Source organism: Gallus gallus, chromosome 2 (genome assembly GCF_016699485.2).
Source record: "Gallus gallus isolate bGalGal1 chromosome 2, bGalGal1.mat.broiler.GRCg7b, whole genome shotgun sequence".
Taxonomy (NCBI): Eukaryota; Metazoa; Chordata; class Aves; order Galliformes; family Phasianidae; genus Gallus; species Gallus gallus.
This window is the reverse complement of record NC_052533.1, coordinates 115221310-115236125: the sequence shown is the minus strand read 5'-3', so window position 1 is coordinate 115236125 and position 14816 is coordinate 115221310. Positions and strand designations below refer to the sequence as shown.

The 14816-nt window shown below is 40.8% G+C and overlaps 1 protein-coding gene across 5 annotated transcripts in view; it reads left to right on the top strand.

The window, feature by feature from the left end:
• Positions 1-14816, top strand: part of CPA6 (carboxypeptidase A6) — an 87055-nt gene that overhangs the window by 37701 nt on the left and 34538 nt on the right. For 3 of the 5 annotated variants that reach the window (NM_001396602.1, XM_025147084.3, NM_001006344.2), the window contains exon 2: positions 4447-4522. In NM_001396602.1, coding sequence (NP_001383531.1) covers positions 4447-4522 — 76 coding nt within the window. Of the gene's footprint in view, positions 1-4445; positions 4523-14816 lie in introns of those variants that run through there. The other 2 variants (XM_040677575.1, XM_025147085.2) reach the window with 1 other exon arrangement.

Sequence of the window (14816 nt, the reverse complement as noted above, 5' to 3'; positions counted from 1 at the left end):
GGTGCTCTCTTCTGTTTGGATCAGCATCTGCTCCAATACAGAAAACCCTCCAGTTGTGCTCAGGAAGTTTTGTTAAGTTCCCTTCCCGCACATTCCTATTAGATTTCCAGAAAGAGCCCAACCTTATTTAAGCAATTTTTAGTAAGAGTACTAAAGCTCTGGTTGAAACACTTATCCCAGTAACAGACAGATAAAGAAAGTTTGAATATTTTGAAACATTTTGACTAGCAGAAGCATTTGGAGGAGATGAAGGAATGAAGCAATTGATCTTTCATTGCGCATGAAAGCTGATGGCATATTGGGAGTTGTCTAGAGGCTTTCATGGTGTAGTTTTTCAGATGCATCTTTCAGTGTGTGTGTACTTCCCTCTCCTCAATGGACCAGTTAAGTGCAAAAGCTATGGCAACTTGTTCCCAAGAGCTATAATATTTCCTCTGCCACTGGGAGTAGATGACTGTAAGTGGGGATTTGTTTACTTTTAGGTTGTTTTTCTTTTTTTTCCTATAGGTATTTGATTAATAACATAATTCCTCAAACTGTGTTTAAAATACTTGTAAAATCTTTGTAAACATATTTTAATTGAATTTCTTGGGAAATGAGAGAGCTGATTAAGGTTCACATTAGTCAGGATAGTAACAAAAAGGATTTTCTGGAAGGAAATGAGAAATGTACATAAACACAATTCATGCCATGTGACTTCATGAGAGAAATTCCATACACAACATTGGTAAAGAATTTGTGCATGTGCTCCAGAAAGGCTTCACTGAATCCATCTGGTCTGTTCATAGGTAAGTAAAACAATGAAGTAAATAAAAAGATCCAAAGAAATCAACCAAGAATTGTTATTCCTCAGCAGTGGCAGAGTGTATCACAGACTCATGTAGTGTATTCTCTGTTTCAAAAGCAGCTGCACCATTTTCATGCTGTTCTTATAAGAAGATCATGAAAGACATAAAACCCACTGCATGTCAGTGCTAGCCAGTGGTTTGTCACCCATTTTGCTCATACACCAGGCTGTCCATGGGGACACCACTCTGTGGTTGCTACTCTTTGCTCACCAGTCTCATATGGTCAGTTTAATTTTGAAAGCTCGTGTACTGCTGTTTGTGAATGCTTTCAGTTGTGTTTGTACAAAATTCAAGCCATCCCTCTAAATCCTAGCTCTTAATGCCATTGGTCTAGTTGCTAGTGATAAATTGAAAGCCTGTCCTGGCTGATTGAATGCTCTATATTAATTTCTGCAAAATATATACCATCTTGCTATTTGTTTAGAATTTTAAAGGCAGGCTTTTAAGAAATGGCTTAGAGACAGCATGGTTAGAAAAATAACGCATAAAGCAGCACTTTGCTGACATGCATCATCAGGCAATACAATACAATATGAAACAACCTTTCCTAAATGCATATGTGATCAACTTGATCCTTTCTCCTCAACAGCTAGACAGGAGCAAGGACAGGGGATGTCACCAGGGATGGTTCTGAATGTTTGGGATACAGCTTCCATTTATCAGCCACAGTAGTTCATGAACAGGCAGAATTTGTTGCTGACTCTTAAAAACTGTGTAGGCTGTTGGATTTCTACCTTAAATTCATTGGGTACTGCATAGTGCTTAAGGTAATAATTTGATTTTTTAGTGTGAAATGTTGCTAGGAAATCTTAGGACTATGTTATTTGATTGGCGGATATCAGGAATAAAGCAGGATCTGGTATTCGTGCTTTTTGGAAGAACCTAGAGTGATTACCCACTAGCTGGCTAGCCTACATAAATGGGTGTTTGCTGATAGCCTTCAGGAGTTCATTGTCTTCCTGGAGCTTGCATAACAAAAAATGAAACTGCCTCGTGGCATTGGCTTAACCTCCTTTTTATGAAATACTAACAGCACCAGGTATGACAAACTGCTTTCTTTGAGCTCTCCAGGAGCAGGGCCAGCCACAGCTTGAGGCATTTCCCAATGATGTGTCAAGTGATCAATCAGTCACAGCACTGATGTTTTCCCCTTTAAGGCATGTGTTTCATCATATGAGAAATGACAGAGCCGCTGAGCTAATCCAAGACAGTTTAGAGTGACATGTATTAATTCAGGACCATACCTAAGTGATATCATTCCCTTCAACATTCCATTACAGATGCATAACACATGCTTAGATACTTATTTCATTAAAATCTGTTCCGCATATGTTGGTTGCCCCAATTCTTCCAGAAACTTCCAATGAATCGTTATTAATTACTTCACCTTCACATGTCCTGGGCAATCATCGCTGCTTTTTAATAATTTCCTTCTTAACAGCAATTTAATACTCTTCGAGAAATGAGTAATGGGAAAGACTATTACTGCTGTGTGCATTATAAATTAAGATCATCTATTTCCCTTGAAAATACACAACAATTTTATGCTCTAAGGAGCATTCTCTTTTTGTGTAAGTTCCTATAAGGGATGTTCAACTTGACTGAAAAACTTAGTAATTTCCCTTAACATTTTTAGAGCAGTCAAATTATAAAAAGGGTACTTCCAGAAATCTTCCTCCTGAGGCACGGACCATTTGTCAGGTAAGGTCAGCAGCAGCCGAGAACAGTGGACTGAAGTCCATTTCTCTGGCTACATCAGTATTATTGCACACACATTCTAGAGATAGTTCTAAAGCTTTCCATTTCAGCTTTAGTGGGTGAACAGTCTTGTTTCACCTCAGTAATTTTGCACTGGGGACATAATAGAATACTTTTATCTTCTGCCTCAATGATTTTGCCTCGCGAGAAGCACTGGAGACACAATAGAACAGTTTCATCTTTTGCCTCAAAACGTGGAAGGACATTTTCCTCAGGTTCTCATACAGTTTTTAAAAAGTGACTCACTATGGCCTAATAAGCAATGGAAATCTTCCAAACTGGGGAAAGGTGGATGGAAGTAGGTCAAAGGCTTCGCTGATGAAGCTGATGGTGAAAAAAAGGGGAAGAAGAAGGTGGGCACTCGACTGCCCTAGATACCACTGAGCACGCCCAAAGAGACGTTAGCACATATCTATGAGACCTTGAGAAAGAATGAATATGTATACCAATGTACTGCATATGTGTGTCCTAACTGTTCAAATGTAGAACCTGAACTCTGAGAGGGTGCGCTTGCTTGTCAAGTTGCCCAGTGTGCATTGTGAGGAATAAAGGAGTGCCACTTTCTAACACCACATTGGAGTTAGAGTTTTCTTCCCAGATTTCAGATGACAGTCTGATAATATTTAATGTTTACTTGCAAATGCCTTGAGAATTCTTGCAACACTGGGGAGTCTTAAAAGAGCTGCAGACACAAAGGGAGGATCTAGTGCTTGCTTTCTGAGATATGGCAGCAGCCTTGGAGCCTTCCTAAGGCAGGGAGATAGGTGAAGGCACACTCACCGGTGTTGTTTCTAGTTAGCCAAGTATCTTCTGAGCAGATTGAGAAGCATCAGGAAGGTAAGAGACTTCACAGTATGTTTCTGTAACAAGCTTCCTCTCAGTGCCAAGGGAAATTCTACAGCAGAAAATTCCCAACTAAGGAAGAAATGGGACTTTAGAAAAAATTGAAGAGGATCCTGGCTATAGGACAGAACTGTCCAAATAAAGAAGTGTATGATTTCTATTGGCTCGTGGGAGAGAAGTACTGAATGTTACAGTGTGAAGTCAAAGTCTTAAAAGGTAGGAAAACACCAGAATTAGCATTGGCCATGCACATTTATTTCAGCCCTTATTGTGTATGGAATGTAATGTTTTAGTTGCACAATCACACCTTGTGTTTTCTGTAGTCACCTTGTGCTCTCCAGACTTCCACAGTTCCATCAGATGGAGGGACAGCTACTCAGTTTCTTGTTCTATGTTTGCAAGTTTATGCTCATTACGATCTGCTAAAAAAAAGTGCATGAAATGAGCTGCTATTATCTAGAACCTTCTGAGCATGTATGATTAGCTGTTTACATGTTTACATGACAAATTTGTGCAAGGATAAGGAAAAAGTTATGTCCTAGATATGAAGGCCACGTATCTTCTAAAGTCCCCTCTTTAAAGTATGAGACCACTGGATCCTTCAAAGCCCATTACATTTTCAAACCTACACAAGCAGTGCATCTTGCTCATCTTGCCTTCAGAACGACATTTTATGTTTTGGCAAAAATAAAAGATAATTTTTGATCTGAGGCACACTTTCAGTATGGAAGATACCTGCTTGAATGGTTGTTAGAAGCAAGGAACGAAAGTATTTACACAGAAGTGGAAGGACAAGCTAACACTCCTGTCTGGAAAGAGCAAAACACATGCATTGAAGTGCCTAACCTAAGCAGAAAGTTTAGAAGCACAGCTCCAGTTCACCTGGCATTTTGCTGCTGCCGAGTGCAGTTACAGCCACTGTCTGAACCTATTTACTGTTGCATTGTGCTGCTGCAAGAATCCTTACAGTGTCAATTCAGTGTTCTCTTATTGGCAGTGATAAAGTCATTCGTGTTGTTCCTGAGAGTGAGAGGGAGACGCAGATCCTGAAGGCTGCATTTAACAGGCTTAAGGTGAGTTTGATTATTTTCATCTTCATTTTCACATTTTTGTGGAAAATCGTACTGGGTTAAATGCCTTTCATTTGTCATTTTACTTCAAGCTATTTAATTCTCTGGAAAACAGCCTTTCCCCATTAAATTCTTAATTTTTCAATAAAATGGCAAAGGAATTGGATTCATCATGTCTGATAATTTTAACAGGAAACACTTACTGGCTAAAATAATATACGTGACACACTTGCAAGTTTGCTCTTTTTTTCCCCTCCCACTTCTTGCCAGCATACACAATTGCATGCTCCATTATCTAGCTTATTATTTAGTTTAAAATACTGACTTCAAGATATGAACACATGCAGAAGTAGGAAAAAGAAAGTGGCTTTAGTCTGAGAATCTCCCTGGCAGAATGTCCACAGGACTCACTGGCAAGCCAGAAACTTTCTTCCTTGGCCTTTTCTTGAAGATATAAATGAAAAGCATTAGAGTGAGACCCTACCTGGTGCAATGCAGCATAAATGTGTTCTGCATTGCTAGCACAGCTACCAAAGGCACAGGCATTCATTCCATAGCAGTCTGGCTCAGTATCAAAGAGGACAAAGGAGATTACGCACAAGCAGGACCCCAAATCCTTGCAACAGCACAGCAAGGATTGTGCCATGCACATGCACTTAGATTAGGCAAACCTCATTAATAGTCTCCAAAACAGAATAACCTAAGCAGAGACAGGGAAGGAGCGGTTTGATTACGGTGCTGAATTTGTTCCAGGTGTTGACTGTGAATGCAGGTTCTGCTGTTCACCTGTGTTGGCTTATGCTCTCCAGGAGGGCAACAGCTGACTTTTCCCTGTAACTATGAAGGTAAAGCAGTTTGATGGGCAGCCTCAGAGGTAGCACAGACACAACAAGCTAATTAATTTGGCACAGCGAACTCAAGCCTACATTTGTGTCTGGCTGACAAAGGCTGTATGGACACTGCCAATGAATCGCTGTGGTAACTTTGGCGGTGCTGGGTTATATAGTTTTGTGTCATATCAGCAGTACCAAAGTTTTGAGAGCATGTACAAACACCTCTGCTGTTCACTGCCTTAAACTTTCAGCAAAATATTTGGCAATCTGCAATGAATCTCATTCTCTCTTACTGAGGCCTGATATAAATGATTCTGTTCTCACTGAGGCAAAGAGTGGAAGTGCATGTAATTTTATAGTCCAGGAGTTAACACCTAGGGTACAAGCAAACTAAATCTCAGTCTGCATACCAAATTGGGAAAAAATGAAGATGGTAGAGCTCTCACACCTTCATTAAGCATTCCATCTTTTGGTTATGATGAAGCTTTCTTGCTACAGTTTTGTAAGAAAGTAGACAGAAGTACCTTAGGTCCCACACCCCAGGAGAAGACTCACTGCAGAAAATATCCGCCAGGTAAGGCTGAATGCCTCACTCACTTTAAGTTGGTAGGCTGAGGCTCTCTCCATCACCTCTACATTTCTTATTGACATGTTTGGTTATTTCTCCACTTAAGATGATAAATATTGCTCTCAAGACATTTAGCTTCCATAAAGGTTGCATGAGGAACCTCAGTGTTCAATGCTATGTATTATAGTGCTTTGCACTGTAATGCCCAAGTCAGTTAAAGAACATCATCTTCTATTTGTTTCTGCGGAGTTTACTGATGTCTCAGGGAGGCTTTGGGCCTGACCCTCAGCTGTGAATGTTACAGTAAAACCCCAAAGAGGATAATCATTTCACTCAAATTAGGAAAAAAGTCTAACCATCAGACCAAGAAATACATGTGGAAGCTGTTTTTTGCATTAATTTCTTCCCTTTGGATACTGGAACATAAAGAGGGAGCACATATGTTTTTTCCTTTCTCCTCATATTGCAAACCCTGCAAAGCAAAAGGGTTACTCACCTTCCTGCAACTGTTTCTCATTACAGAGCTCCCTTAGGCTCCCAGAAGGAGATTCGTTCACCCAATTTCATCAAAGTGGGAGCAGTAGAAACTTGAATAAATAGTTGCATGCTACAGCTCTGAGAACAGGATAATAAAATTTTGGCAAAGTGCATCGGAATCTGACTAGTTAATTAGAAAATGATTGATTTTTATGAGGTAGGGAGCTAAGGAGGTTGATGGAAAGATTTTTTAAGTGTAAGACAGTATTGACACCCAGTTTCATGAACACAGGATGGATTTGGCTGCTTTTTAGGTCTTGGGGCTGTCCCATCTGCAACTGCTTGAATTCCTGTCTACATGTGGTCAGAATCACAAAATCATTGAACCACAGGAACATGGAAAGGTTGAGGCTGGAAATGACCTCTGGAGATCAGCTAATCCAAACCCCTGCTCAAGCCAGTCCCATAGAGAACATCAGTCAGAATTGTGTCTGGGTGGATTTTGAATATCTCCGGGGAGGGAGACTCCACAACCTATCCAGGCAACCTGTGCCAGTGCTCTGTCACTTTTGTTGTAAATAAATTTTTTCATCGTCTTCAGATGGAACTTCCTGTGTTCCAGTTTGCTCCTGTTGCCTCTTGACCTCACTGAGCACCAGTGAGAAGAGTCTGGCCCAATCTTTTTGGCACCCTTCCTTCCAATACATTGCTCAGATACCCTTTTAGTCTTCTGTTCTCTAGGATAAACAGGCCCAGCTGCCCCAGCCTTTCCTTCTACAAGAGATGTCATTCCAGTTTCTTAATCATTTTAGTAGCCTATTGCTGGACTTGCTCCAGAAGCTCCACGTGTTTCTTGTACAGTGGAACCCAGAACTGGGTGCAGTATTCCAGGTGAGGCCTCACTAGGGCTAAAGAGAGGGGGAGGATAACCTCTCTTGACCTGCTGACAAGAGGTTGCTTAATGCAGCACTGTGACATGACATGCAGCAAAGCAAAGATCACTTCAAACTATACTGGTAGAGCTAGGACCTGGAAGTCGATCCCTCCAAAATCTCAGAATAGCACTGTCACCACAAGACCACATTTCCCAGAATTTCATCACTTCTTCTGGTCTTCACAGAGAGGTGTTACTGGTTGCATGAAGAAGCAGAAACAGCATCCCCTGAGTGCAGTGTGCTCCTTAACCACTGGAGATGCATTGGAACAAGCTGCCCAGGGAAGTGATAACGTCACCGTCCCTGAAGGTGTTCAAGAAAAGGGTAGATGTGGCATTGAGGGACATGGTTAGTGGGCATCGTGTGGGGATGGACTGATGATTGGACTAGAGATCTTAGTGGTATTTTCAATGGTTTTGTGATTCATTGATTCTGTGATTGTATGACCACACTGCTGTGGCTACCAGTGGGGTGCTCATCTCTCTTTTCTCTAGGCTGGCAAGGGAAAGAGAAGACAATCTCTGCTGTCTCAGGCTTCCTTCTCACTCTGTCTCTGTGGAAAGAGCTTTTTAATAGACTTGTGGTGCTCTGAATTTATTCGAGCCATTTCCTTCTGCCTTTAAAATCTATACTTGTAAGACAGAGCCACTTAGCCTTTTCCTCTGGACATTCCTTCATAACCCAAAGAATTAAAAGAAAATGTCATCTCTGTCCAATTCAAGTGAGCATATCCTTCTGAAGGACTTAATCATGAAGTTACAGAAAAATACTGTGATTGTCTTGTAACAAAGCAGTGTATTTTGGCATGGAGCTGAGAACAAAAGAAATGCAAAACTACTCCTTAGAGTCTGCTGAATTGGACAAAGGGAAAACAATCAGGAAGAAAATAAGTGGGCACTAACAAGGGTGGTTCATGTATCTTTTCACACATTTGTTTTATCTACCCATTTCTTAATGGCTGTCCTTACCACTGATAATCCCTGAGCAGATTTTAAGTCTGCTCTGGCTTCTTTATTTCTGTGAACTGCTAAGCTACAAAGATCTCCTCTACTTCTAGGGGTATTACATTTCTTGGTAGTAATATAAAATGAACCCACTGCTGATAGATTTTCCTAAGAAAATCCCATGGCATAGAACATTTTAAAAACGTATGAAAGCATGGAGAAAGTACATATCTTTTATATCCTTCCAGAATGAACTATCTGTCATTTGCCTCACCTGATCTGGGGAAAAGAAAGAAACACCGAGGAAGTAAGGAAAGAGGTGGGGATGCCATGCTTGCACGCAATCCCGTAGAAGCCAGCAGGCTGCAACCTCCACCACTTTTGGGGGGAGAATGAGGCACAAAAGGAGTCTTTTCTTAAACATGCATTTATAGAAACATACACCAAGGGTTCCTTGAAGGATGATCTTGGAATTGGCCATATGTCTTAGTGTGCTTGAAATATCTTAAAATACGCCCTCACTAATTAACTTGGTCAGTAATGACAGACTAGCCATTGTGTGAACAAGAAAACTTGTAGCAGAGGCTGGATGGATACTCAAGGACTTCAGTCCACATGAAAATGTTTGATCACAAACAGCACTGCTGTGCTGCCAATATGTGAGCTATAAAGCTAACTCAGACTGGTGTAATCCCTGCAGACTTTCTAACCTTAGTATTTGGAGCTCCTTAGGATAGATATTTTCCCCCAAAAAATGAATAAATAAACAAATAAAATCCATGTAATGCTTAATATAATAAATCCCTTAAACTTGCCTGGAGTAAATAGGCTCTGCTACAGTACAAGTGCCATTGTCTGTACTGGATGAATAATGGATAATGTCATTCCACACATTTAACTTTTGGTTCATGAATTGCCCAAAGGCAAATCACATTAGACATAATCACTTGCTGAGTAATTTTCACAAATTAGTTTTGGTCTGTAGCTCCAGTGCCCACAGTGCTTTGTTATTAATCATTATTATAAATTGATGCCCTCATAGGCTGCTTCAGATAACTTGTAGGTGACAAAATGTTGATTTTTTTCCCCAGTCATAGCTTGCAGACCTGAACTGCCATTAAAAATAGCCAGCCTTGCAGTAGAAAATTTGCCTGCTGTGAGTTCTGCAAAGTTGTTTAAACTTCTTTGAAATCAACAAATTAACTCAAACAAACTCATCCACAGTATTCAAGCAAAAAGGAAGGCCAAATGCACCGGATCGCACTGGCTGCCATCCAGTCTTCAAAGCAGCAGGAGGTGGCTCTGACCCATCCGGGCGCAGCGGGGCCGCGCGCTCCCCCTGCAGCCCCCACTCTGTGGACACAGTGCCATCATCTCCTCAGAGCAATTTCTCAGGAAGTTCATAGACTTCAATCACTGCCACATCTGCAAGTGCTTCTTGAGGCAATACGTGTCTGAGGCCATAAGAAACAAAGCAGGTGGGGAGCCTGCCCTCATTCAAGGCAGAAGGTCCCAGTTTCTGGTTTTCACCCAGTGATGAAGGCAGTGGCAGCTGGAAGCCACTGCTCTGCAAAAGGGTGAGATGCCACCAGTCAGCAGTATCCCTTGTCTCCAGTAGCTTCCTGTGTCAAGTTTCTTTCAGTTTCTCTGGGGAAGTAAGAGCCGGGTAACCAGGCTTCCCACTACCAGCACCACTGCACATCCTTGAACACCTCTTGTGCAGTGCCTGTGTCTGAGGCCACCGGGGCGGATAAGATGGTGAGTGTGGTAGGGATGAATGGTGGTGGAGCTCCTCCTCCAGCTTTCATGTAAGAACACTGCGTGGCAGCTTTAAGACAGGTTTGCATAGTGTTACAATAGACCAAAATGCAACAAATGTTTTAACAATTCAAGCGCATGTTCATGGAGTTCTTTCTTTCTAATTACTGATCACTGTCATGGTTCCTGGACTGATGGCTGCTCTGATGCAATCATAGGCACTGATCTAAAATCCTAGGCATTCTGCTGCAGTCCTTTGCTGCTATCTCATTTTATTGATATGGCACAAAACTTTATTTCTGACTCAGAAATACTATTTTTCAGGTTCATTCTTTTCATCCTAACCATTTGCAGGTTGTTGCAATCGTCAACAAAGAAAGATAAATGTTTATGATGCGCTGGAGTGACCTGAGTATCACAGAACTGCCCAATCTCAGTCCGGCAGAGCTCTTCTTGTCCATCCCATCCCTCTGCCTCACATCGTCCCCAGTGACTGCCCCTTGTCTCTCGCTCTTTCTTGTTTAGGAGACAGTCTAAGAAGCCTGATGCTGATTTATGAACCCTTTCATGGTTTTAAATCTGTTGGACTTGACTGACAGAAACAAATGTCACATTCCAAACTGCTTTGCAAAGAAACAGATTTGCTCAGGTTCTCAGAACCTGCAGATTTGGTTTATCTGCTCTGGAATTTTCTTTTGTAAGCATTATTTTTGAAGTGCCACTTCATTCAAGCCTTGACTGATAACTTCTACTCTACCAGTGGTCTATGAGCACATTTAATCACATATGCCTGACTGGAATTGGTGTTGTTTGTATAAATAGCAAAGAAGCTACTGCTCTGTGAACATTCCTGGCATAATAGAGTCAGGCCACTCATTCTTCATCAGGTTTTACAAAAGAAATTCCTGTATGCAGCCAAGCACTTCTTTAATGTTGGGAGGAGCCAGCCAAGCAGGCCTTGAAGCCACAGCTCCTTTTGATTGTTTTCTAGCCTCTCCAGCAGCTGCTTAGCATTGTAATCCCTGAATTGATCCTGTCATTGCAGTTCAGGGAATCAGAAATATCTTATGGGGCAAAAAGATCAGTTGGCTGTAAATCTGATCGTTTGCAGCACCAAATGCAAATGCTGAAAAAGGCTTCAGAGAACAAAAGTCCACCTGAAAATGCAGTAAGAACACATAACAGCCTAAATGAAGCCATTCCTGCTCTGCAGAAGGGCAGAATAAGCTCAGTAGCCAGGGCTTTGTTCATTTTACTTTGGATATATTACGAACATCTTGTATTTATTTAGCCAGAGGCTTTAGTCAGTTTTAATCTAACTCACACAGTAGTCAGATACGCACAGAAAGTTTCAGATACAGATGGACCACCATGGGGTTAAACATCAATATATCAGAACAAGGGTCTATAAAACTACTTTCCAGGCTCAGAAGGAAAATACTGTTCCAAGAAAACTTTAGTAGGAGATTGAAGATAAAAGCAGAGAGCCCAGGTATAATGAGTGTGTTGTTCACATATGATACAGGAAGCCTGGACTTTCTGAGGTGGGAGAAATCTGCTTTCCCTTTAACTGATGAGGAACCCTGAGTCCAAGATCAACAGAGTCATCGCCCAGTTCCCAATGCTTCAGTAGGAGCAGGACCAGCCCAGGGCTCATTACTCCAATTCTCATGCAGTGCAGCAACTACAGAATGAACCAAGCCATAAATAGTTTAAGAAGAAACAAAACAGGGTTTGGGTTGCTTTGTTTGTTCTTGTTTTTTTTATGAGTCTGCTAAAGAATGCTTTACATCTTTCAAATCTTCTTAGCCCATTGGCATCTGTACTTGTGGGAATGGGCATTCAGTTACCAAATAACTGTGCCATGTGTTTTACTCAGTGACTCTCTTGAGGAACAACCAACAAGTTCTTTTCTGCAGTGTAGAGTCCTGGGTATTATATCAGTGTGAGTGGAGTAGCAAGATCATTACTGTGTCATAGTTTCAGAAATAGCTGCAAAACTCAAAACCTCAAGCTGTGCATTGTTCCCAGTCTATTACTGCCAGTATTACGGCTGCTGCAATTCAGTGAATCAATCTCGATTTATTATTCTTAGCAGCCTCACTCAAAAGCAAATAAATACTGAAAAGTTAGAGCCAATTACATGTCTAGTGTGCTAAATCAGAAGCTTAAATTACTTTGCACCAGTAGCCAGGACTATCCTGTAAGTCCTTCTAGGAAGCATAAAGAATCTCCTGCTTGCTTGTTGCATGTAAAGGGAAGCTGAAGAAGATTTGCAGTCAGGACTGTCAGTGAAGTTCTTTAATTGGCACGGGCATCTGAGCATGAAATAATTCTTGATCCTGAAAATATCCGCAACGGTGACTGCATTTACAGAGGAGCAGTTGCAGTCTTTTCAGGTGAACAAGAGCACAGCTATAATTATCTGCCAATATCAGATCCAACAGGACTCATTCTCCTTTCATTCGTTCTTTGCAAATATACCGAAAGAAGTTTAAAATGTCATTCTATTGCACATTGTATATGTCCATGTGTATTCACATGTGTGTGACTCCATTTCTTATGTGTTGTGTGATCAAACTTTGATAGTAAGACTTCTGGCAACATTCATGAGGCTAGAGCAGTTTCTACTTCTATTCTCTATTTTCTACTACCATGTTTTATCTGAAAATGTATCTAATGAGTTTCAGCACTGTTTAGGGTGTTTATATGTCTATACATGAACATACATATGCAAATGTGAAACCTATACACTCTGATAGCATTAATACTTGCATTACTGACTACAAATTCCCTTTCACAAGAAGGTCAGAAATGCAAAGCCATGTGAGCTGGTGGTGTCATAACAGTCATTGTATTCTGAACCTTACATTTGACAACATTTCTCAAAAGAATCTAGAAGTAGATTCCATGTCCATAGTGATGTTAAGGTCTGCTTTGGCACATGTTTTGCCATATACAACTTAATAAATACAATAACTGTAGTTGCTATGTAATAATAGTGTAACAAAATTGCTATTTTTATGAGGTACAACAGAGATAAATCGTGTAAACACTTTATCCAAATAGTAGATGTGAATTACGGCAGTTATCCTAGTTAGTTTCAATGACATGCATCAGTCAGCTCTTTTGATCTACACATGATGACAAACCCAGCGAGAGCACCAAGCCTTGTCCTTACATACTAAATAAAGGAAGGAACTAGGAAAATTTAAAAAAATTATGAAGAAGTAGTGAAGAACAACTGGAGGCTACTGCCCAAGAAAATGGCTTTGAATGCAAAGCATTAGCTTTTTTTGTATTATAGACTACTTTCTATTATACTAAGTTCTTTGGTCTGAAGAAGTCGGGAAGTTCTTTCAGTGACTTAAAGGAAAAAAGGGAATGTGGGATTTATGCAGTCATGTGTTTGTAGGGAAGAGTAAGGAGACTGCTTTCTTCTTGGGCTCCTCTTCCACAGGCACAGAACTGTTTGGAGGGAAACCTGGAATTAGTGAAGAAAAAGCTCCCTGCTCTGGTTTCTGACTCAGCAGAGCGGTGAAGATTTGTACACTATTAATGACAGATAGGATTACAGTGAGGAAATATTTGTCTTATTGAAAAAATATTTGCATAATTTTTACTTTTGGAAGAAATTCTAAATTCTCTTAGTTCAGCATCCAAATCTTTTACAAATAGTTGTCCCTTTTGCTGGTGTTGACTTTTCATTGTTATGCTGAGCTAAAGACGTGACTAATGGGTGCTGTATGGCTGCTGTAGTTTGGAAGTTGCCCAGATAAAAGCTAACACATTTACACTGTTCAGATATCTTTAACACCTCATGTTAAAAAGAAACTGCCTATATGAAACCCAAGGAGCACTGTCTTTCCTAACCATAAAGTGAATCCTTGGGACTTTTATGGGATGAGTAACATTGGAAAAAGGATATGAAGTTAATAAAGAGTAACTACTATGTAGTCACAGTTAATAATGTCTCATATTTTCTTTGTTAAATAAAGCAGTAACTATTTAAAAACCTCTAGGAAAAGGTTTCTCTCTGTATGCTTTCACAAACGTTGCTCGTAGAAGGCGGCACTCGTGCCTCCAGTGAGATTCTGGGAAAGCATTCAGTGGGCATCTGCAGTCACCCTGAGAACAAGCACTCAGTGTCACACTGAGTGCAGCAGCAGCTTCCAAGTCTGATCCTGCTGAAAAACCCCACCTGGGCAGGATTGAAACCTGCGACCCTCTAAGGGCAACTCATGACAGATAGGAAAGGACTTGGAAACGAGACTGTTAGAAGGCCCCAGTCAAACGAAATGAGACTATGTAGGGTTGAAGACATACTCTAAAACGTATCTTTTCTTCTCTAGCCTCAAGATGCCAGGTAAATTTTGATGTTCAAACATTTGGCTGCATTTTCAGACAGTTCTGTAGGCTTTCTGCATCTGCTTGTTTTGCTAGCTGGAGAATCTTCTCAGGACCCAGCAAATCCCACCAGCAACAAAACAAATACATGCCTGTTAGCACTAACTGGTACACCATCCAAAATACTGTGTAATAGGTAATGCATAATGTGTGGGGACAACAACATGATGTCAAAGATAGTTCAAGAACAGAAGAACACCACACGCTAGCCATTTGCTAATACAGAGTTGAAATACAAGGCACTCTTGATGGAGAAATGATGCTGAAAGAAGAGCGATGACTTCAATAGAGCCCTCAGTACCCACTGGGGATGCAACGATGAGGTCTCCTAAAACTGACAGTGAGTGAAACATAATTGGATATGCTCAGTCCTGA